At 42.7% G+C, this 25827-nt stretch overlaps 1 protein-coding gene across 1 annotated transcript in view; it reads right to left on the reverse strand.

Annotated features, from left to right (window-relative positions):
- Positions 1–254: 254 nt before the first annotated feature.
- Positions 255–25827, reverse strand: part of LONRF2 (LON peptidase N-terminal domain and ring finger 2) — a 32705-nt gene continuing 7132 nt past the window's right edge. The window contains 15 exon segments of the mRNA XM_045162412.1: positions 255–5075; positions 9624–9699; positions 9701–9764; positions 11723–11761; positions 11764–11888; positions 12428–12589; positions 13759–13877; positions 14700–14814; positions 16143–16242; positions 17945–18135; positions 18514–18517; positions 19041–19209; positions 19872–19913; positions 19915–19995; positions 22027–22145. Of these exon segments, the coding sequence (XP_045018347.1) occupies positions 4881–5075; positions 9624–9699; positions 9701–9764; positions 11723–11761; positions 11764–11888; positions 12428–12589; positions 13759–13877; positions 14700–14814; positions 16143–16242; positions 17945–18135; positions 18514–18517; positions 19041–19209; positions 19872–19913; positions 19915–19995; positions 22027–22145 (1601 nt within the window). The 3' untranslated portion in view covers positions 255–4880.

Here is a 25827-nt window from a genome sequence, read left to right on the forward strand (position 1 = left end):
CCCAGGCACAAATCAGAGCTACTGCTCCCAACATGGCCAAGTACAATGGCAGCACTTTCATTTCTTCATTCTTTTATTCTGCTGAAATACCCTAATATTCTAATAGGCAATTTCTGCTGTTCAGTTGCTTAGTTGTGTCTGACTGCTTGCGACCCCATGGGCTGCAGCATGCCAGACTTCCCTGTCTTTTACCATCTCCTGGAGCTTGTTCAAACCCACGTCCATTGAGTCAGTGGTGCCATCCAACCATCTCGTCCTCTGTCTCCCCTTTCTCCTCATGCCCTCAACCTTTCCCAACATCAGGCTCTTTTCTAATGAGTTGGCTCTTGGCATCTGGTGGCCAAAGTATTGTCTTTTTGATACATACTTAAGATTCACTACTAAAAGCTACTTTATAGGATTCAGCAGATTTTGGCACTTGGTGTTTTTTTTTTTTTTCAGCACTAAGTTGAGCACTAAAAGTCCAGGTAAGGAACTGTAATGGTAAAAAGACCTTCTTCTAGGACACAGAAGTCAATGGCTTAGATTTAGGCATTTAGGCCTAGTGGAGAGGAGGTGATATCTGGCAACATTCAGGGTTCAATCTCACCTGTGTGGCTGGTACAGATGTCCCTACCATTCAAATCTGGCTCAGATGATAAAGAATCCACCTGCCAACGCAGGAGACATGGGTTCAATCCCTACGTTGGGAAGAGCCCCTGTAGAAGAGAATGGCAGCCCATTCCAGTATCCTTGCCTGGAGAATTCCATGGACAGAGAAGCCTGGCAGGCTACCATCCATGGGGTCGCAAAGAGTTGGACACGACTGAGCGACTCACACCTTCCTTGGGAATTAAGTGCTGATGAACCACAGAATCAGAACAGGGCCTTTCAGGACAGATGGTGTGCTAAGCACTGAGAGCTTCTTCCTGCAAGCTGCCACTGCTACCCACGTTAAAATGGGAGAAGGGAAACCTCCCTAGCTGACTCCAGGCACAGCTGCGTAAAATGAAACCTGCGCTTCACAAAGAAAGAAACCAACCTCATTGATTTTCCTCCTAATGAATGATGTTCATTCTTCTCCATATTTTTTAGATTTATTATTTCAAAGACAGCATCTAAATTTTAAACAGTAATTTAAGTGGTGGGAGAAAATATAAAGAAAGACAAGAAGGAGAAGAAACAAATGAATATTTTTTAAAAAGCAGGTCATAGATCCGAATGACTTTATGTAATACAGCTAGGTCAGGCAATGGAGTATTTTCATTGTATCAATGGCCAACTTTCAAATAATTTTATGACAAAATGGTAATATCATGGTTCACAGCAATTTTACCATCTATAAATTTGTTCTTTGATGACTGAAAAGCCTTGTCCTAAGACTTGACATATGTTAAGAGTTGAGTTACAACTTACTAAATGTTTTCTTGGCATTTTCTTGGTTTGGGTGAGAGAAGCAGTTTAAACAAAGACATCTCTTTGATTATAAGGATGTGATCCTTATATATAAAATGGGATCACCCTTCAAAATTTGGCATGTGAATTGGTTAGAACCTATGGTGGTTGCATGGATAAATCTTGAAACTTTAAATTTTTTTTTAAATTTGGAACTTTAAAAAAATATTCTTTCAATTCAGATGACAGGGATACACAGGGAACAAGATAACCCACCCCCCACCCCAGCAAAATCGCCTGGACTTTCAGAATACTGTCAGGGTATCAGTTGCATTTCAAAGACACAGGCAGGGATGGAATTATGAATCAAGTCACTCAGAAGAGTGACTGGAAAAATATCTAACAGAGTGTACTGTGCTTCCAGTGTTAAATTTAAGGAAGAAAAATTAACCCCCAAACTTTTATCACTCTAAGCAGATTCTGTTTTTATTCTGATGTAACTAGAGCATTAGGACCAGAAAGTTTTCAGTGAAGTTAAACTGGAATGCTCTGACTTTGAACAAGGAATTACATTATTTTCTGAGATATCCTTAGACGTAACATCTCTATCATAGTTTAAAAAAAAAAAAGAGGAAGGAGGAACAGGGAGGCATATGAACCGCTCTGTTTTAAGTAGACTTGTAGCAAACCAGAGTTGGGATTCCTTGAAGTTTGTAAAAGGAAGCTTTCTTCCTAATATGACTTGGGATATTGTTTCTTTCATTCGGCTTCATGATAAATAATGTAACCCAAGTGCTCAGGAAGTACCCACCTCCTGTTTTGAATGATGTGGAGGTGTGAGGCTACACAGAGCATGAAGCGATTGCAGTCCATTCCCTTTGGTGTCAAACAAAAACAAACAAAAAAAAGCTTTTGACTTAGAAAATGAACTTATGTTTGCCAGGAGAATGGATAATTAGGGAGTTAGGGATGGACTTGGACACACTGCTATATTTAAAATGGATAACCAACAAAGACCTACTGTGGGGAATTCTGCTCAATGTTATGTACCAGCCTGGATGGGAGCAGGGTTTGGGGGAGAACGGATACATGTATATGTATGGCTGAGCCCCTTCAATTTTCACCTGAAACTATCACAACATTGTTAATCTGCTATATCCCAATACAAAATTAAAAGTTCAAAGTTAAATGAAAAAATTTCTGCTGCTCTGGTCTGCATCATCACTACTGACCAGACTTTTATACGAGAACACACAGAACGACAATACGGCTCAGAAAGGGGCAGACCGAATCAGGAAGAGGTAACAAGGATTCTGGTTAAAGAACTGTGCAAGTTATGACATTTCAAGAGTGAGGCTGAGAAAGCAATAGCATCCAACTGGTAGGAGGAAACTCTATGCTCTGAGCACAGAAACTTAACTTCAGGACATCTCCTGGAGAAAGCAGGATCACACTGTGGTTATCTGGACACTCCCACACAGAACAGCAACGATAAGGCTTTAAGGTAGAAAAAGATTTTCAAGAAGAGAAAGACCACGGTCAAGGTACACCCACGGTCAAGAACCGCTTCTAACAGAGGTGTCTGGTATACCGCAGTTCTGCTTTCTCTCCGGTGATCAGCTTAGGCTGTAGTGCCTGAAAATGGTGACTACTACCGGCAGTGCAGGGGTGCCCAGGGGTGCTAGAGGTCAAGAATTCACGTGCCAGGGCAAGAGACGCCTGGGGCGGCAAGATCCCCTGGGGAAGGAAATGGCAACCCACTCCAGTCTTCTTGCCTAGAAAATTCCCTGGACAGAGGAGCCTGGCAGGCTACATACAGTCCATGGCATTGCAAAGAGTCAGACATGACTGAGAGATTGGGCACACACATTGTCAACGCATGAATCAATAACAGATTTTAGAAATCACTTGGCCAAATTGCCTTTAAACCATGTTTAAGATGAGATTTAAGATACACAGTATGTAAGGCACTGGAAACAGGGATTGGAAAATACCTTCAAATTTTCTTTGTGATTAAGTTAAGTATTTGCTCACTCCATAATGAAACTGAGTTTCTGCCACTGAAACCTCCTACAACTAAAAACAAATATGACTATGAAATCTTTCTAATAAAAATGCTTGATGGATTGATGAACCAACCACCACTGGTCATCATTAACTCCATTTTTTAAAACTCAAACATCACATATCTTGAATGAATAATAAAGCAGAACTCAAAGCTGTGATAACTCTCTAGCGTGGTTTTCATCATCTCATTAAAAACATCCACCTCACAGACCAAGAAGCCACCTAAACATACCAGCTGTTGGCCAGTGAGAATGAGTCAGCACATCGTGTTCAAATGGTTATTCCAACTAACATCATCAATATTCACCAGGGGGTTGAAGTTATACACAGTATTTCAATAGATAACAACTAGTCTGATCATAGTAAAACTTAAAAAAAAAAAATTTTAGGCTGGGTTTGGAAAAAAAAAAAACTTGCTGAATATTTACATCCCATACCCACCTCCCTCTCTTTGTATATTGTCCTGGTGTGCTTTCTTGGGATAAACAGATACCGAATTCATAGCACCTTTTTAACGTCTTTCAGTGGATGGACAGTGAGCTCAAATTTACTGATGGGTCTAACATCTAACGCCAATCTGAGTAGAAACCTGACATTTTCTAAATGCTTCACACCCACTGGATTAATAAGACATTGTGTTTCCAAGGGGTTCTCTGCACTATTTTGGTTGTATTCTTAACATCTCAATATGGGTGGAATTCTAGCTCCCTTTATTCACCCTGTGCTGTCTGGGTGTGCATGTGGGTGTGTGTGCACGCACAAATGCATATCCTCAAATCAACTACACTGTTTTCAGGTTTTTCTACATCTAAGGTACACCTTCTTATATTCTAATATTCATTTAGTTAAAATGTGCAATTTACCACATTTGAACTACTGCAGGACACAAAAACACAGCTCTATTTGGTTCTATACTACTTCCTGGATAAGGACTAACTTCACCCCCAACACTGGACAACGGTTTGATTTCTCCATTTCACACAAAGCCTCATAAGCATGTTTTCAGCTAGCCCAGACTCTGAGAAATATGCTTCCAGATAACAAGACAGTTTCCTTCTTACTACCCACCCACCCAAGCAAGCTGTTTCCGTCTGGAGGAGCAAGACACTTCACTGGGAAGGCAATCTTCTTTCTGGCAAAACCTAAACCACTCGTCAATTATCTTTAGTGTACTGAGCACTGGAAGCATCTGTTCCAGAGAGATTTTTTTAGGTTGTTTTCCAACCATGGGATCCATTCAGATTTCAGGCTGACCTTGTACGGAGTCAGATTCCATCTAGAACAGACTTAACTTCTGAGTAGGAGACAATGTCTGCCAAGTGTTCCATTCTGGAACCCTATCAACAAGCATTTTACAAAGCATGATGGATGGATGTTAACTCATCCATCCCTGGCACGCCTCACAAAAACTCAAGGCCTTCCAGAAGCCTCGACAGAAATCAACTATTTTTCTCCTTGCTATTAATGAGCTCTTGCCGACTGTTCATCTTACACGTGATGACGACTAATATTCGCCCAATGGCAAGCAGGCGCTCTTTCAGCGAGACCATGCCCAGTGTGGCCAGTTGAGCCTTCTACGCCAAAGGCAACACCACCAGCATCCACCAGGACCACGCAGGACCACTAGGGTTACTCTGCAAAAGAAAGGAAGACAAAATCAGCAGCTCAAGTAGAAGCCTATTCTCAATGTGGTCTTCTGTCTCATCAACACGAGCAAGAATTAAATGCTGCCTTCTCTTTTAGGTCTACTGCAATGGCACCCCGCTCCAGTACTCTTGCCTGGAAAATCCCATGGATGGAGGAGCCTGGCAGGCTGTAGTCCATGGGGTCACTAAGAGTCGGACACAACTGAGCGACTTCACTTTCACTTTTCACTTTCCTGCACTGGAGAAGGAAATGACAACCCACTCCAGTGTTCTTGCCTGGCGAGTCCCAGGGACGGGGGAGCCTGGTGGGCTGCCGTCTATGGGGTCGCACAGAGTCGGACACGACTGAAGCGACTTCGCAGCAGCAGCAGCAGCACCATTCATTCAGCCCTAAAACACAAAGCTTACTTTTTAAAAAGCTTTTTATAATTTATTTATTTCAGGCCGTGCTGGGTCTTTGCTGGTGCGTGGGCTTTCCTCTAGCCGCAGAGATTGGGGGCTACTCTCCGGCTGCAGTGCACGGGTCTCTCATTGCTGGGGCTCCTCTTGTTGCGGGGCAGGGGCTCTAGCGTGCACAGGCTTCAGCACTCGCCGTTTCCAGGCCTTACAGCACAGGCTCAGTACTTGTGGGTACTGAGTACACACAGGCTTAGCTGCTCTGTGGCATGTGGGGTCTTCCCGGATCGGGGATCGAACCCGTGTCTCCGGCACTGGCAGGCAGAGTCTCTACCGCAGAGCTACCAGGGAAGCCAAGACAAAGCTTACTTCTAGGTTACACACTTAAATGGGGGGAATTCACATAAGGAAGAACCTGCCAAGAGACACATCTTCCATGGAAAACTCTTCATGAATTAGTTGTTCTTAGTCTCTTAAAGCTCTAGTTCATGATTCTCCTGGTGGTTCAGTGACTACGACTCCAAGCTCCCAATACAGGGCGCCTGGGTTCAATCCCTGGTCAGGGAACTGGATCCACATGCCACAACTAATAAGACCAAGCACAGCCAAATTAATAATAATAAAGCTCTAGTTCAAGTCTATGACCCATTAGAAGAAGTGATCGTAATTTTTATCTCTAGTTTCCAATGTTCTGTTATTGTTTTCTAAACATGCTCTACAAAGCAAAATGTTTATAAAGAAACAGTATAGGTGCAAATTTGACTGTTATAAATCTTATAATAAAGTCAATGAGACAAATATACATATATGAAATAGCTATATATATGAGTTACTGTTAAATATATATATATGTGTGCAGCATCGTGGTTTAGTTGCTAAGTCGTGTCTGACTCTTGTGACCTCATGGACTGTAACCCACCAGACTCCTCTGTTCATGGACTCTTCCAGATAAGAATACTGGAATGGTTAGCCATCTCCTTCTCAGGGGATCTTCCTGATCCAGGGATCAACCCCAGGTCTCCTGCATTGTAGGCATATTCTTTTACCAACTGAGCCACCTGGGAAGCCCATTTAATGAATTACTATTAAATATGTATATGAATTATTATGCCACCTGATTCATAAGCAAACAGGCACTTCTGGATTGAGCTCTGAGCAAAAGGTAACCACAGAGTTGTTTTCAATATTCCTGGAACTGAAACCAAGATACCCAGGTCTCCCTGCTTCTCCTCCATCCCCATTCCAGAAGCAAGAAGAATCCAAACTGGGAACCAGGGAGGGTGGCTCCGGGCTCACCTTAGCTCAGGGTGAGAGATGAAGAATGGCACCAAGGTCAAAGGGCATGGAGGCGCCCACGTCACCGTGCAGAAGGCACCCACCTCCCCTCCAAGGGAAGACGGCACAAGTGTCGGACAAAACGACCTTCTCTATGGTTCACACCCTCTTTTCCTCCTCACTTTATTGAGTAGGGAGACACCGAGTAGCAGGCTTAATGGGAAAGCCTCAGCATAAAGGGGCTTCCGTGGTCGCTCGGACGGTAAAGAATCCGCCTGCAATGGAAGAGACCCAGTTTCGATCCCTGGGTTGGGAAGATTCCCCTCGAGAAGGGAATGGTTACCCACTCCAGTATTCCTGCCTAGAGAATCCTATGGGCAGAGGAGCCTGGCGGGCTACAGTCCATGGGGATGCAAGGAGCTGGACACAACTGAGTGACTAACACTTTTACTTTCAGCATAAAAATACCTCCCACATAGGACCTAAAATCCTCCACAGTGGGAAGACAGGCAGTCTCCCAAAGGTGTTCACCTTTAGGTTCCTGAAGCCTGTGACTATGCAGCTTACACGGCGGCAGGGACCCTGCAGATGTGAGTGAGTCAGGGACCTGGAGAGGTGCAGAGATGATGCTGGATTGTTCCTGGCGGGTTCAACCTCGTCACAAAGATCCTTCCAGCAAAGAGCTGCTCTGGGCTGTGGTCAGAGGTGGGTGTGAATTATGGAATAAGGGTCAGAGGTCAACACTGCTAGCCTGGAAGATGGAGGAAGGGGCCAGAGCCAAGGAACACCAGTAGCCTTTCAAGCCCAGAGAAGGGGAGGAAATGGACTCCCCTTTAGAGCCTCCAGCAAGGAATCAAGTCTTGCCAACACTTTGATCACAGCCTGGTGAGACCTGTGAGGGATTTCTAATCCCCAAACTGTACAATAATAAATTTCTGCTGTTTTTAAGCCATGACAATCATGCAATGTGTTACAATTAGAGAAAAATTTGGGTTAATAGCAAAAACACCTAGAAAAAAGGATAATTCATACTGTCATCAAGCTAACCTAATCACCTTGCTTTCTGAATCTGAGCTACAAAACAGAGGAGGAGCAGAGATTATAATAGAGCGGAGGGTGAGGAATGCCTGAGGGTGACTTTTGACCCAAAGCATTATCCTGGGTTTGGAAAAGACAGAACTCACATGAGAGTAAAAGACACAAGCCACCAAAAGACACAAAAAGAAAGGAAAATTGATGGAAACAATACAAAAGACACTTCACCTGACCCTAAACCTGCCAAGACCTGGCCCTGTCCCCTCCCCTGTCTCCAGGACAGGTGAGTGGGCACAGCAGGAGGAACTATACACTCTCAGTCACAAGCCCACACCATCCCCTCCTGGCTGCTGCTGCTAAGTCACTTCAGTCGTGTCCAACTCTGTGCAACCCCATAGACGGCAGGCAGCCCACCAGGCTCCCCCGTCCCTGGGATTCTCCAGGCAGGAACACTGGAGTGGGTTGCCATTTCCTTCTCCAATGTATGAAAGTGAACAGTGAAAGTGAAGTCGCTCAGTCGTGTCCGACCCTCAGCGACCCCATGGACAGCAGCCTACCAGGCTCTTCCATCCATGGGATTTTCCAGGCAAGAGTACTGGAGTGGGTTGCCATTGCCTTCTCCACCCCTCCTGGCTCCGTGATCCAAATGCGGGGGAGACGAGCCATTTGCACTTAGCAATGCTTCACAGACCTGAAGCCTGTTCATCACTGAAATACAACGGAATATTACTCATCCGTAAGAGGAACAAAACTGGGTCCTTTGGAGTGATGTGGATGAACCTAGAGTCTGTCATACAGAGTGAAGTAAGTCAGAAAGAGAAAAACAAATACTGTATATTAACACATGTACATGGAGTCTAGAAAGATGGTACTGATGGACCTATTTGTAAGGCAGGAATAGAGGAGCAGACGTAGAGAACAGAATTGTGGACACAGAGAGGGAAGGAGAGGGAGGGACGGATGAGACAGTAGCATTGAAATACACCCACTACTATGTGTAAAAACAGGTAGCTAGTGGGAATGTGCTATATAACACAGGCGCTCAGCTCAGTGATCTGTGATGACCTAGAGGGGTGGGATGCTGGGGGAGAGGAAGGAGGCTGAAGAGGGAGGAGATGTATGTACACATGCGGCTGATTCACTCTGTTGTACAGCAGAAATTAACACAACATTATAAAGCAACTATACTCCAATAAAAACAAAACCCTATGATAAACCAAAATAGAAAAGAACACTAATAAAAGAATGCATACATACGTATAACTGAATTCCTTTGCTATATGACAAATTAACAACAGTGTAAATCAACTATACTTCAATAAAAATAAATAATAAGAGAAAAAAAAAAGAGCATCACTGAAGCACTCCTGGGAGCAGAGAGAAAGCCCATGAAGATGGGACAGAGGACTAGGAAAGCTTCTAAATTAATGACAGAGAATTTTCTCATTTATTCAACGCCTGTTCATTAGAGGTAAGGCAGGATTAGGTACAAAAAACAGGGTCTATCCTGCTGATGGACGACAATTACCAAATCTTCTGATGTTGGTGAGAGAAGTACAAAAGAGACAGCCAACCAGAATAAACTGATTTCTGACAGAAAACAAATTACCTTCACGTAGTATTTATCAGAAAGCATTTATCATTTTTGCTCCACAAGGCACATGCTACTCTACCAGGTGTCTCTCTGGGCTGTTGATAAATGAGATGGTTCATAAACGGCCGTAACGGAGTAGGCAGCAGAGCAGGTACTGCCAAGCTTCGCTGGAGTGTGATGCGTCTCGACACACGAAGGCAGGAATATCAGCACTATGAAATATCAGCACAGCATACCTGAGGCTCAGGTTCTCTGTCTGGCATTGATCCAAAATGGCTTAAAATCTGCTCTTTTGTGGGATCCTGAAGTGACAAACCAGGACACTGACTGCTGATAAACTACAGCATACAGAGTTCCTCGCACTCTGGGCCTTCCACCTGGTCAAGGAAGAGAGACAGCCTTTTCAGCGATTCATTATCACACTTGTGTGTCCATTACACAGTTACCAAGGCCACGTCTGCTGAGCAGATTCCTGGCATTTAGCACTTCAGTAATTCATTAGCATTTCAATAAACGGACAGGTGGCGCTACTGGTAAAGAATCTGCCTGCCAACGTAGGAGATGTGGGTTCCATCCCTGGGTCAGCAAGATCCCCTGGAGAAGGAAACGGCAACCCACTCCACTACTCTTGCCTGGGAAATCCCATGGACAGAGGGGCCTGGCGGGCTGCAGTCCACAGGGTGCAAAGATCGGACAGGACGGAGCGCACACACACGGGTACACAGGCTCAAAGCAGAAATCTGCACCGTCACACCGTGGTGCCCGATCTATCCCACGCCCATCGGTAGCACCCAGACGGCTCTCTTACTATCGTAATATAAAAACGCATCTGATATTATTAGGAATCACTTTTAACGGCTACATGCAATCCTACATTTGAAATATACCATAATTTATTCAACCATTCACATAAGATGTATTTTATTAATAAGATAACACAAATAATATTAAGTAATTATGCAAAGTGTTTTTTTCCCTATGTGCGTGAGAAGGGGCTGTCATTGCCTCAGGATAGATTCCCAGAAGCAGAATTACCAAGTCAAAGAGTTGTTGTTTAGTTGCTTAGTCATGTCCGACTCTTTGTGACCCATGGATTATAGCCCACCAGGCTCCTCAGTCTATGGGATTTTCCAGGCAAGAATGCTGGAGTGGGTTGCCATTTCCTTCTCCAGGGGATCTTCCCAATCCAGGAATGGAACCCATGTCTTCTGCACTGGTAGGCGGATTCTTTACCACTGAGCCACCAGGGAAGTTTAAGTCAAAGAGTTTTAGCAGTTTAAAACCTGTATTCCATGCCACCAAACTATACTTCAAAAGACATGCTATACAGCAACAGCACACTCACAGCCTGAGCCTGATGCCAGGGGAGATCCTACGGCTTTAGGAGGACACACCCTGCTGCCTGGGCCCCTCTCACTGCCCAGCAAGGCTCCATCCTACGTAGGAACACTGAGCAGAAACAGCTCCAGGGGGCCCGGGTTTGTTCTGGCTTCATCCCTGCCTCTCATGTGGGAATGCTAGCCAGTTGCTCAGTCGCCTTAAGGTAGAACTTCCTCATCTGTAAAATGGGAGTAAACCACTAAGGTCCTTTTTGATTGCAAGACTATAGCATTTATGAAAACTGGGGTAAACTCTGGAATTAGATTATAACACACAACCATTCTTAATTTGATTAAAAAGCAAAGATATCATTTTACCAACAAAGATCCGTATTGTCAAAGTTATGGTTTTTCCAGTAGTCATGTACAGATGTGAGGTGGATCATAAAGAAGGCTGAGCGCCAAAGAATTGATGCTTTCAAACTGTAGAGTTGGAGAAGACTCTTGAAAGTCCCCTGGACAGCAAGATCAAACAAGTCAATCCTAAAGGAAATCAACCCTGAATACTGTTTGGAAGGACTAATGCTAAAACTTAAGTTCCAATACTTTGGCCACCTGATGTGAAGAGCCAACTCATCGAAAAAGACCCTGATGCTAGGAAAGACTGAAGGCAGGAGGCGAAGGGGATGACAGAGGATGAGACGGTTGGATGGCATCACTGATTCAATGCACATGAACTTGGATGAATTTCAGGAGATGGCGAGGGACAGAGAAGACTGGCGTGCTGCAGTCCAAGGGGTTGCAAAGAGTCGGATACGACTTAGCGACTAAACAACAATAGAATAGGAACCCTGAGAGCCACCATACTCAGTCATCATCTTCCAACCAGTTCCCTGTGCCCCAGACCTTGCCGTTCACCTGGTTGCATTCTGCCCTCTGGCCCGTGAGGCGCGCTGCCCAAAGGTGAGCAGCAAGAGCGGCTGGAGAGGGGACGGAGCTGGCACTGCAGGCGTGACTCCTCAGCCTTGCATCTTCCAAGTATTCAGTGTCCGCCTGTGGTAGCCGTCTCTGTGATGGTGGCTCAAAGCCCGGAAGCGGCCGATCCCCACGGCAACGATGGAGCCGCCGTCGGGGAATGTCCTGGTGTCCTTGATTGCCAGCATGCAGCCATACTCCAGGATCCTGGCGGGACACGTGAGAGAGACGGCTGAGAATCGGCAGCTGTGATGTTCAAGGCGAAGGACTGGGAGCCAAGACTAGAATGAAAGGTGGAGTCACAACACAGATGTCCCCAGGCTTATACTTCGATGGGTAACAGGAGCCACTAGAGATTACCAACATCACCTTAAATTGTTCTCCAAGAAAAATGATACATTTAATTATAAGCCCCGTCCTCTTTTTAATCTTTTGGCAGCACCACACAGCATGTTCACAATTACAGTGTCAGTCGCTCAGTCCTGTCCAACTCTTTGTGACCGCATGGACTGGACCACCAGGCTCCTCTGTCCATGGGATTTTCCAGGCAAGAATACTGGAGTGAGCAGCTGTTCCCTTCTCAAGGGGAATCTTGCCAACCAGGATCAAAACCAGATCTCCATGTTGCAGGCAGATTATTTACGATTTGAGCCACCAGGGAAGCCCTACCACTCAGCATGTGGGATCTTGTTTCCCCAACCAGGAATCAAACCCATATCCCCTGCATTGGAAGCATGAACTCTTACCCTGCGTGCTCAGCAGATAAACACATGCCACTCCGTCTGGTGCCCGTTTCCAGGCATCTTCATATCATAAGCCAATAGCAGGGCTCAAAGAGACGGAGCGGGCAGGGCATGGTGGAGAAGGCCATGGCGTACACAAAGATGGGCACATCTCTGGTCAGATTGCAGGGTAAGAGGAATGTTAACTAGATGTGGGAGCTGTCAGACACGGAAGGGTATGACAACCGCGGTTCTCTTAATGACAAAACCCACAGGTTTGCCTAAGCCTTAGGCGGGAAAAGAAAGTCAACAGTCACAGCATGAGAAAGCGCTCAGCAAGCCCTCTTATTTAATCTGATGAGAGAATGTGCTTAAGATGACTACGAACACACTCTCACGACCTTGAGGGCACAGTGCTAAGTGATGTAAGTCAGACAGAGAAAGACAGAAACTGTATGACCTCATTTATATATGGCAGCTAAAAACAAAGAAAACCAAGTTCACAGAGGACAGACAGGGTTACCAGTAGTGTGTGTGTGTGTTTGTGTGTGCGTGTGTGTCTGCCTGTGTGTGTATCTGTGTGTGCAATGGGTGGAGGGGGTCAAAAAGCACACAGCTCCAGTTATAAAATAAGTCCTGGAGATGCAATGCACAGCATGGTGACCACAGTTAATAATCCTGTATTGCATATTTAAAAGTTGCTAAGAGCATAAATCTTAAAAAGCTCTTATCACAATAAAAATATTGTAACTGTCTGGAGACAGATGTCAACTTAGATCTACTACGGTGATCATTTCACCATATACACAAATATCAACTCACTCCGTTGTACACCTGAAACTAGTATAATGTTAAACGTCGGTTACATCACAAGAAAAATAAATAAGAAAAAATTCTGATGAAAGCAAAAATGACAGACATCTACTAATAAATAAAAAAGACTAGAAGAATGATAAGATCTCAATCCTTACAGGTCACTACAACACAAAACTTTAATCACTTTAAAAGAAAAAAGAACTGTCAAGCCTATTTTGAGGGGAAAAAAGCCTGTTTTCAAACATCTTTTGTTTTTAATGAACCGTGCCTTTTCACTTCTGAAAAATTCAGTATTGTTTATTTAGATATAAAAAGCAACCATATGATTCTGTCAAAACACACTTTTGGAATATTTCTTACAATCTTCTTCAATTAAATTCCATAAACGCTTTGCAATTCATTTTTTTTTTCTTTTTTGAGGCCAATTTCTCTGCCAAAGAGGGGAAAAAAAAACTGAGATAGAGCTGTGAGGTTAGCCAGGACTTTCTTCTTGTAACCTCAACTCAGCACGAAGTACCTAGAACGCGAGGCCTTCCTGTGACAACTCCGTCCTTTCTTCATCACAGACTCTCTCTCTGTCAGAAAGCTCACCTGAGAAATACCGAGATATGCATTCTTCGGCCAGAGCAGTCATATTAAAATTTCTGCTTGCCAACTACTGTAACAAAACAAAGTTAAATAATACTGCCTGGTATTTAATTCTTTTTAAGATTGTTTTTTTTTTTTACGTGGACTATTTTTAAAGTCTTTATTAAATTTGTAAAAATACTGTTTCTGTTTTACGTTTTCGTTTTTTGTCTGCAAGGCATGTCAGATCTTAGCTCCCCAACCAGGGATGGAACCCACACACTCTGGAGGGGAAGGTTAAGTCTTAACCACTGCACCACCAAAGGAAGTCCCTATGGTAATCAGTTCTTAAGGAAAAAGAGCTCTCTCTTGTGGGAGCTGGGGTCCTAGAAGACAAAAGGGACTGAGGTGAGAGAGATGGAAGGTCGGCCCTGTGAGGGAGGGGCGGGCTGTCCCTCCCCCAGGAAAGCAGCTCAGGAGACAGGGTTCGCCTGGAGGAAGGAAGAGGCAATCCCATCTTGCTGGTGTCTACACTCTCCATGGAGAATCAGGTCAAGGAGGGGAGAGGGAGTGAGTAGCAGGTGGTGGAAGACAAGAAAGTATCAAAGAATCACCTTGGAGAGTGAAAAGCTGAAGCTACCAGAGAGGCACGGTAAAAATGCTAATGGCGTTTCAAGTCTCAGATTTAAGATTATGAATTTCAACTGAAATTTAATCTTCCCTACTTTGTGGGCTGACTCTAGCTTTGCTCTCTACATATACAGACACACACAAAAGCAAAAAGAGCTGACTTTGTCAGGACTGAAAACGGGAGCTAAGGGACCAAGGAATTAAAAGCTGCATGTGAAGGGAGAGGAGGTGGAGGCCAAATTTTAAAAGTGCCCGGATTTGTCATTTCCAGAGAAATACTTACTTCTGAAAGTTTTTCTTTGCACAAGGGACAATGCATGGCGTGGTCCAGGCAGCACTCGAGGCATTTCAGGCAAAACATGTGTCCACAGGGCATAGTAACAGGTTCAAAGAGCAACCTGCAGAAACATCTGGGTTTTCAGCAAGACATGTCCACAGTAGACTTTCAAAGAATCTATTCATTTTATAAGAACTCTAGAAACCACTTATACCCATTTTCTGTTTTCATCTTCCTTATCCGATTTTTATAAAATAAAGCAATTGTTATTGAACGTGAAGGTGAATTCGCTCAGCCGTGTCCGACTCTTTGCAACCCAGTGGACTGTAGCCTACCAGGTTCCTCCGTCCATGGGATTCTCCAGGCAGGAATACTGGAGTGGGTTGCCATTTCTTTCTCCAGGGGATCTTCCTGACCCAGGGATCGAACCCAGGTCTCCCTCATTGGAGGCAGATGCTTTAACCTCTGAGCCACCAGGGAAGCCCATATTGTTAAGGTTTATGTAATTTCTCTGACAAAAGGAGTTCAGTTCAGTTCAGTCACTCAGTCGTGTCCGACTCTTTGCAACTCCATGAACCACAGCATGCCAGGCCTCCCTGTCCATCACCAACTCCCGGAGTCCACCCAAACCCATGTCCATTGAATCAGTGATGCCATCTAACCATCTCATCCTCTGTTGTCCCCTTCTCCTCCTGCCCTCAATCTTTCCCAGCATCAGGGTCTTTTCCAATGAGTCAGCTCTTCGCATCAGGTGGCCAAAGTACTGGAGTTTCAGCTTTAGCATCAGTCCTTCCAATGAACACCCAGGGCTGATCTCCTTTAGGATGAACTAGTTGGATCTCCTTGCAGTCCAAGGGACTCTCAAGAGTCTTCTCCAACACCACAGTTCAAAAGCATCACTTCTTCGATGCTCAGCTTTCTTTATAGTCCAACGCTCACATCCATACATGACCACTGGAAAAAACCATAGCCTTGACTAGACAGACCTTTGTGGACAAAGTAACGTCTCTGCTTTTCAATATGTTGTCTAGGTTGGTCGTAACTTTCCTTCCAAGGAGTAAGCATCTTTTAATTTCTGAAAACAGGAGACACAGAGGTAAAGAGCAGACTTTTGGACTCAGTGGGAAAAGGAAAGCGTGGGATGATTTGAGAGAACAGCATTGAAACATATACATTATTGATGTAAAACAGATGACCAGTGGGAGTTTGACGCATGAAGCAGGACAACCTGGAGGAATGAGGTGGGGAAGGAGTTGGGAGGGGGTTTCAGGATGGAGAGGACACCGGTATACTTATGGCCAACTCATACAGATGGATGGCAAAAACCATCACTGTATTGCAATTATCCTCCAATTAAAACAAATAATTTTTTTAAGCCCATTATGTTTAGGATACACAATTCAGAAAGGCTGGATTTTTCACAGTGGCATAGATGCTATGTCACCATACCTCATACAAAGGGCACACCTGGAGTCAGCCACCTCTGTGGGGAGCTCTTCACTTTCTCCTGTGTTAGAGTTCACATTTCTTTGGGGTAAGAAGTCAGCCTCTGAAAAAATTTAAATGCTATAATTAACACTTGCACATCTGGGTAAGAGAAAGCAATAAAGTGTATTTCCTCTGGCTGAAGTGTGTTATAGGCTTCTCTGGTGGCTCAGATGGTAAAGAATATGCCCTATGTGGGAGATTCAGGTTCAATCCTTGGGGCAGGAAGATACCCTAGAGAAGAGCTACCCACTACAGTATTCTTGCCTGGAGAATTCCCTGGACAGAGGAGCCTGGTGGGCTACAGTCCACTGGGTCACAAAGAGTTGGACGTGACTGAAGCGACTGAGCACGCACGCAGGGACACATTTAAATGAGTTTTAAATGTCCTTGACAGTTCCAGGACCCCCAAGATGCCAAGATCCCTGATGCTGGATGGAGTCCCTTACAGAAAACAGTGCAGTGTTTGCGTATAACCTAAGCACACCCTCCCACACAGGCACAGCCCAGAGGTATCTCGGGGTCCGTTCCAGTCCACCACAGCAATAAACTGAGTCATACAAATTGTTTTTGGTTTCTCTGTGCATATAAAACTTATATTTGGGCTTCCCTGGTGGCTTGGTGTTAAAGAATCTACCTGTCGAGGTAGGAGACATGAGTTTGATCACTGACTTGGGAAGATATCCCACATGCCAAGGAAAAACTAAGCCTGTGCACTGCAACTACTGAGCCTGTGCTCTAGAGCCTGGGAGCTGCAACCACCGAAGCCTGAGCGCCCTAGAGCCTGCTCTGCCGCAAGAGAAGCCACCACAGAAGTCTCAGCATGGCAACTGGAGCAGCCCTCACTCTCCACCACTAGAGGGAGCCCTCGAGCAGCAACAAGGACCCAGCACAGCCAGAAAGTATGAAATAAAGTAAAAAAACCCTTATGTTTACGCTATATTGTATTCCACCAAGTGTGCAGTAGCATTATGCCTAAAAAACAATGCACATGTATTAATTAAAAATAGTGTTAGTCGCTCAGTCATGTCTGACTCTTTGTGACCCCATGGACAGTAGCCTGCCAGGCTCCTCTATCCATGGGATGCTCCAGGCAAGAATACTGGAGTGGGGTGCCATTCCCTTCTCAAGGGGATCTTCCGAATCCAGGGATCGAACCTTGGTCTCCCACATTACAGGCAGATTCTTTACCATCTGAGCCACCAGGGAAGCCCTAATTAAAAATAACTTATTGCTAAATAGGCTAACCATTTCCTGACAACACAAGTTTGCCACAAACCTTCAATCTGTCAAAAATAATAATAATGATAATCTGCAAAGCACAATAAATGAGGCATACCTATACCTTAAATCATCTCCAGATTACTAATAATACTTATAGCAATACATGTAAATGTTATGTAAATAGTTATTATACAGGGTAAAAGCAACTTTGGCTTTTTGGCACTTTCTGAAATTTGTTTTCCCAAATATTTTTGATCTGTGGTTGGTTGAATTCACATGTACTGAAGCCTGACTGTATATAGGCATTATTTATCTATAAGTCATGAATAAAAGTTAAAGTTATACCTAAATTTCTGTGCTTTTTTGGTTATGAAGTCTTTATAGAAGTAACCACTGAAACTGGCCTATAATCTAAAAGGTGATGTATTCATTTCATTATTCATCTTAAACTGCCTGTATAAAATTTTTTTTAAGTGTATTAAGCATCAGCCAACAGTCTATAAGTCTACGGTCACATACTCCAAGATAAACAGCCTACTGACCTTTCTTGGGAATTTTTCCAGGGGCGTTCACATCGTGTGCATCCTCCGAGTCATTCAGAAACTGTCTCTTTAAACCAGTGCCGGGCTCCATTGGAAGGATGCCGTCTAACACCTCCTGATCCTCTTCACAGTGTAAGCTCAGTATGAAATGTAAAACTGAGGAACTGTTATTTCTAAACACATCAGGTTTTCTCAGATGGATTCTGATAAAGCAGGAAAAAAGAATCCTGAATGTTAAAGACAGTATAGCATAAGAAAAAAAGTTCATGCAATAGCCTTTCTTGGGAATCTTTGGAAAAAAAGAAGGCTTACACTCTTCCTTCATAATGGGTTTCATCTATTAACTGCTGAGATGAACTGTACAGTTTTCATGGTAAAATATAAGGATAATTTCTCCCTGAGGGGGCAACTGAATACCAGTATTTATATATTCAAATTATCCCTGTGCTTTCTTTTCCCTAAGACAAAATAATTTCAAGTCTCCTGAGGTTTTAGGTGTTTTGGAATGTTCTAGAAGTTTCTTTCAATCTTCAGTGATTTTCTTTTTTTTTAATATTTTATTTATCTACTCAGCTGCGCCACTCTTAGTTGCATCATATGGAATCTTTAGTTGCAGCATGTGGGACCTAGTTCCCTGACCAGGGATCAAATCCAGGCTCCCTGCATTGCAGGCAGAGTCTTAGCCACTGGACTACTAGGGAAGTCCCATCAATCTTCAGTGATTTTCAGTACTTCTACCAACACCCTTGGAAAGTTTTAATTCTCAAGGGGAGAAGCCAGAACTGGTCTTGAGAAGTACTAGCTAATGGAATGTCAACATCTGAATAACTTGTAAATGCCCAAAACTACATTAAGCTTAATAGAGATAACAGTGACTTCCCTGGTGGTTCAGTGGTTAAGAAGCCACGTCTCAATGCAGGTCACGTGGTTCCATCCCTGGTCAGAACTAAGATCCTACATCCCCTGGGGCAGCAAAGCCCAAGAGCCACAGTTGGAGAGTCTGTGTGTTGCAACAGGAGATCCTGTGTGCTGCAACTGAGACCTTACGCAGCTCAATTTGAAAAAAAAAAGAGATAATGTCGACAAATACATGCACTTCCTACCTTAGACCTTCCTGCACTGCCACCTTCCTCCACAGGACCCTGGCTGTTCATATGGCTCTGAAATTGAGCCTTTAATCTCATGGTCAACAATATACTTTGGGTGGAAGATGTTAAATTCTGAGGCATGTTTTCTGAGGTTGGGAAAAACACCTCACACAGAACCTACAAAATTGCCAAGAGGAAAAAAGCATTTTTTAAAACACTTTTGAAAAATATATAACAAACCTAAAAGATTCAGAGGAAATGTAAAAACAAGAACTCATGGTCACTGGAAATGCTAAGGCTGTGTAACTACCGTTTACAAGCTTCTTTAACAGGGTAGATCTTTACACCAAGTGTGACTGGATGACCTCTAATAAGATTAGGCTAAAGATCTGCATAAAAGAGTAGATATTTCTGCATCTTGTTGGTGAAGCTTCACTGAAAATTTCAAGTCAACCTATGTAGCTGAATTGATATATTCTGCATGTATCACAATGTCTTTTATGTGGCTCCTGCACCAACTATAACATTTGAATTACAAACTCTAGGATAAATCACCTTGCATCCCCAGCGTCATACATTAACCTTGTCTCACTGATACATGTCATTAGTTCAGCAGAGGTGAGATATATGTGCCCTGCCTCGTGAAATGTGCTGCATTATCCATGGATGAAGGTTATCAAATGCATGAACTCATCATTATCATTGTGCATTTTAAATCACACTGTCATGAATATTCAGAGTTACATTTCTCGCTTATTTTACACAAAGGAGCTACTCAGCATGAACACAAAGGCAGAAAGTAAGACTCAAAGAAGCAAGTCACTGAATGGGAATCACACCTTCTGGGCTTCTTTCTTCACTGAGTTACATTCAAGATTTAAGAGCAAGGCAGTAGAGAAACTCCCTCAACGTTTCCTTACTTCTTCCCAGTCCAGAGAAAGCCTGGGCTTTCACATGATGCCCCTGGATGCATCCAAAGACAAACATTTGAAAAAACAGTGTGATGATACACTTGTGTACAAACAGCCCTGAAAAAAAATCACTGCAACAGTTTTACTTTCATATTAAATAGAATAAACACAAGCCCACAGAGGACAGCTTCAGATCGACCACTTTATAAATCGGGCAAACGGGAATGTCCCATGAGCATGATCCATGATCAGAACACCAGAGTCCACACTTGGAGTCTGATCCCAAAGCAGATCCAAGGGACCGGCTAAAAGAGAACTGGACGCCCAGCACCTTTAACTCGCTCAGTGATCAGCGGTCACTACCATGTTCCCGTCTTCAAGGCGCATATGGTCTTGTGGGAGCAGACACACATGATAGAAATAACTATAACGAAGTGTCAGCATACAGAGTGCCACAACGGAAATGAACAAAACACAACACGGATCAGGATTTCCCAACAGCATTTGGTTTTTGCTTTATGGAAGCAGTATTTTCTCAAATCACTGTATATATTGTGCTTTGTTTGTTTGACCAGTTCACGTGTTATATTTCCATTGGAGTCAGTTGTTCCCATCATTTAATCTTTCTCTTCTGCGCTACTGAATTTTTTTCTTGTTGGTCCTCAGTTCTTTGCTCATATTTAAGAAAGATGAACTGCTTCCAGCAGGTTTCCTCTGACACTGAGTCAGTTAGAGCCTTGGATGACTGGATGGATGGATGACTGTGTGGATGGATGGATACTGGATAGATAGATAGATGGATAGATGGATGGATGGATGGATGGATGGATGGATGACTGGGTGGATGACCATATAGATGGGTGGATGGATGACTGGGCGGATGGATGACTGGGTAGATCAATGACTGGGTGGATGACTGGACAGATGGACAGGTGGACAACTAGATAGATGTATAGATGGATGGATGGATGAATGGATGACTGGATGGATGGATGGACAGACGGATGGATGGACAAATGAATGACCGGATGAATGGATGACTGGATGAATGGATAGATGGATGGATGGATGGGTGACTGGGTGGACGACTGGATAGATGGATGGTTGGATGAATGGATGACTGGATAGATGGATGGATGACTGGATGGATGAATGGATGACTGGATGGATGAATGATTGGATGACTGGATGGATGGATGACTGGACAGATGGATGACTGGCTGGATGAATGGATGACTGGATGGTTGGATAGATGAATAAATGAATGAATGGATGGATGACTGGGTGGATAAAATAAAGGAAAAAGGGAGAACAGGCTACATATTGTCTATTAACCTGGGTTACTGTTTCTTCAGTGTTTCTAAAACAAAGGTAATTAGAATGTAATACAGCAGAAGGAAAAATATCTTAATTATTAAATAGAGAATGCAATATGTGTTCATCTCATCGTAAGTTCTTTAAAACTTTAAAATCTCTTAAGGGGTTTAAAATTCAAAGATTCATGAAAAAAGCTACACCTTTTATTCTTTGGCTTATAAATCTTCTCAAGGACAACTTAAGCTACCATTGTTAGGTCAGCCAACCTTATTTTGTACCACAGAGAAAGAGATATTGGAACTTTCCAGCCAAGACACAGAGATTAAAATTATTCCAGAATACATACAAAACTCACCCTTTTACTAACACTGCTTATATTCACCATGTATATTAGGGCTCAACTGCTGGACATGATTATTATATGATCTTCCTATTTAAACTGTAATCTTAAACATATCTTTTAACTCACAAATTTATAAAGTTCTTTTATTTTGTTTACATATTTGTTCAGTGCATAAGGCGTATTATTCAAATCATCTACTAAGAGTAATCTAAATTAGTATTTCTTATCTAGATCCAGTTGGAAACTTGGTCTTTTGAACTGCGCTGGATTATTATGAAGTGGATTGCTACATTAAGACTACCTATAAACTGAGAGAAATGTACACTGTCTATAGCTGCCTGATCACAAGTCTTATTTAATAATTTATTAAGAACATTCCATAAATTTACATTTATTATCTCCAAAGCCGACCCATACAAATACCTTAGGCAAGACAGGTTTATTCTGACAAACTTCACCAGCATCCTGCAGAGCCTGTTCATAGTTCTTCATGAATAAATACAACTCTGCTCACAGCAGCAATAATGAATTATCACCAGGAGCTGAAAGACATCAAGGATGGAAATAAACAAATATGAATGCATTTTAAAAAATCATCTGTAAGTGATTAAAAATATTAAATTAGAAAATGAACATAAAGATAACCCTACTTTGTTCGTGGGAATGTAAACTAGAGAATGCAAACAGCCACTATGGAGAACGGTATGGAGATTCCTTAACAAACCAGGAAGAAAACTACCGTGAAAGTAAAAAAGTCACTCAGTTGTGTCCGACTCTTTGTGACTCCATGGACTATAGAGCCCATGGAATTCTCCAGGCCAGAATACTGGAGTGGGTAGCCTTTCCCTTCTCCAGGGGATCTTCCCAACCCAGGGATAGAACCCAGGTCTCCCGCATTGCAGGTGGATTCTTACCAGCTGAGCCACAAGGGAAGCCCAAGAATACTGGAGTGGGTAGCCTATCCCTTCTCCAGCAAATCTTCCCAATCCAGGAATCAAAACGGGGTCTCCTGCGTTGCAGGCAGGTTCTTTACCAACCGAGCAATCACAGACAATAAGATAACTACAGTTCATAAAGACATGTGTAGAACCCTGGTGGTCCAGTGCCTAAGACTCCAAGCTCCCAATGCAGGGGGCCCGGGTTCGATCCCTGGCCTGGCAACCAGATCACATGCCACAACTTAAAGAAAAAAAAAAGATCCCACAGCCTGCAAGGAAGATTGAAGATCCCACATGCTACAACTAAGACCCAGCACAAATAAATTTTTTAAAAAAGACACAAGTACCCCAATGTTCACTGCAGCACTATTTACGATAGCCAGGACATGGAAGCAACCTAGCTGTCCACTGACAGATGAATGGATAAAGAAGCTGTGGTACATATATACAATGGAATATTACTCAGCCATAAAAAGGAATGGATTTGAGTCAGTTGTAGTGAGGCGGATGAACCTAGAGTCTGTTATATAGAGTAAAGAAAGTCAGAAAGAGAAAAATAAGTATCATATATTAATGCATATACATGGAATCTAGAAAAATAGTACTGATGAACCTATTGACAGAGAAGAAATGGAGATACAGATGTAGAGAATGGACTTGTGGACAGAGCAGGGAAAAGAGGCTAGGAGAAGTTGAGAAAATACATTGACATATATACAAAATCATATGAAAAACAACTAACAGCAAGCTGCTGTATAACACAGGGGGCCCAGCCTGGCACTCTGTGATGACCTAGAGGGGTGGGATGGAGGCAGGAGGCTCAAGACGGAGGGAATATTTTTATAATTATGACTGGTTTGCACTGATGTATTGCAAAAACCATCATAACATTGTAAAGCAATTGTCCTCCAGTTAAAAAAAAAGGTAAAATAAATAATTTCTCAAATCATATGTAGAGTTTCGTAGTTTGGTAAGTATATTTTACACAGCTTCTCTCAGGCAATCAGAAACGAGAATGAGTGATATCTCAAAATGCATCAGGAAAACAGCCTGCCACACACACAGTAGCTACAACATAATTTCCACTGAGTAAATGCTGAGCCATCTTAATGTTATAACTAGGCACGGAAAAAATAAAAGATTTAGAGTAATTTTCTTGAAAGTACACAAGGAAATTTGCACTTAAAAACATAGTAAAGCATAATTTGTTTTTCTATACAACTGAGTGGGTGCCGATTCATGACCATAATTGTACTCATAATATGTTCTCTTACGTGGGAAAAGAATGGAAAAAAAATATCTTCCCTAGATTCTTCAAACAGAAGAGATCTTGAGAATTACTCATATGCTGCTAAGGACCTAAGTCCAGCTGCACACAAGCCAAGAGATCTAATGACAGTCTACGGAACTGTTGAGAAGGCAGGGCACCACGGAAGCACGACAAAGCCAGAGCTCAAGAAAGCAGAACCGTTACGACTATTTCTTATGCTGCTGGACACGATTCACTCTACCCATGCTCATGCTAAGATCTCTGAAACAGGGCTGAAGTGTGCCTTTTAGCTGATCGATAAATACTCCCGGAACCTAAGATGTGTTCTCATCTCTCTACTTTACACAGGTTTCCAGCTTGCTCAAAATCCTTGAGCTTGACTTTTTCTCAAAGTAAGTACTTGGTGCTTTCGAAACCCTACTCTGTATCTTCTTAGTTTACACAGTTAACTGGGCAAACAGGCATAAAAGAACTCATGCAAAAAGATAACTGTATCAAGACATGGTGAGCAGGCACTGCTCATAAATGTGTTATTGCTACAAGTGTGTAATATAGAGAAGGGTATGACAGGGGCAAAGGGGGCAAAGGGGAAAGGGACAGCAGGAACGGAAAGCCAAACAGGAAAAAGCTGACTTTTTTAGAAAGACATTGACTAGCTACAACAGAGATCAGCAACTTTTTCTTTTGTAAAAGGCCAGATATTAAATACTTTAGGCTTTGCAGGACAAGAGGTCAACTCGAGGATATGCAGGTATTTCTATAACAAGAAAACAAATTTTTATAACTTATTTGTTGACAAAATTCAAAATATTTTTGTAATATAGGTCCACGGGGTTACAAAGAGTAAGACACGACTGAGCACACACACATATACTCCACACACACACACACACACAATTAGAAAAATGGAATTCTCCTCCAGAAGGTAAAATTTTCTCAATTCAGGTTCAGGCTTAGTGTCCCCTGTCATAAACATCAACTGAAAATGTTCACCGCCTGATCTATAATGAAATTTTACATATTCATCGAAAATGCTCACAGGTTCTATGCAATACTGATGTCAGTCCACAAATGTGATTTTAAGATTTTTTTGATGTGGACCATCTTTAAAGTCTTCACTGAATTTGTTACCATACTGCTTCTATTTTATGTGGTTTTTTTGGCCACCAAAAAACTACCCGGGTAGTTCCCCCAATAGGTATTGAACCCAAGCTCCTGAGTTTGGAAATGTGGGGTCGTAACCATTGGACCACCAGGGAAGTCCCAAACATGTAATTTTAGTTGAGTACTTCACTGCCTAGAAGGTGGTTCATGAGAATTCTATTAGAGTCGGCTCATGATATTAGCCTCTGTAGTCCAATCTACACTGAACATAATTGCAGATTAATCCTTTCCAACCCAATATCAGGTTAAGTGCCTCAAAGGCACAGTTAAAACGCATTTTGGAAACATGAAATTTTTAGAGATTTTTGGAAATCTAAAACAAACCAAAAAAAAAAAAAAAAAAAAGAGAGAGAGAAAAGAAAATGCTGCTAGAAATATATTCTGAGCTTGGAAATACACCTACTGCAAATCTATGTGAGAATGGACATTTCCATCTTGTTCCCACTTTGCTGCAAGTTGATTCTCTGGAATGTTCTAATAATTCACACCTGATGAAAAAAAATAGCTGACTCTTCCATTCTAGTATTTGTACTGTTTCCTTTGATGTTGCAAAAACAGTGGGGGTAGTGGAACATTTTTCTCTTATTCTTGAATTTTTTTAAAAAAAGTGTCTAATGTTTTAACATGAAGTATGTTTGCTAAAATCTTCCGAAAGAGAAGATTTATCAATTAGGTTAAACTGCCTAGTCCTAGTTTCTTACAAGGCCATTAAACATGCAGGTATGTTACATATAACATGTCTCCCCGTTGGTATTACTGAATGGTTTATCTAATGTTGAATTACCCTTACATTTCAGGGGTAAGCCTTCCCGTCTTGACCTGAACTCTTACTACATAGCTGGATTCAAAATG

This window comes from Bubalus bubalis, chromosome 12 (genome assembly GCF_019923935.1).
Source record: "Bubalus bubalis isolate 160015118507 breed Murrah chromosome 12, NDDB_SH_1, whole genome shotgun sequence".
NCBI classification, from domain to species: domain Eukaryota; kingdom Metazoa; phylum Chordata; class Mammalia; order Artiodactyla; family Bovidae; genus Bubalus; species Bubalus bubalis.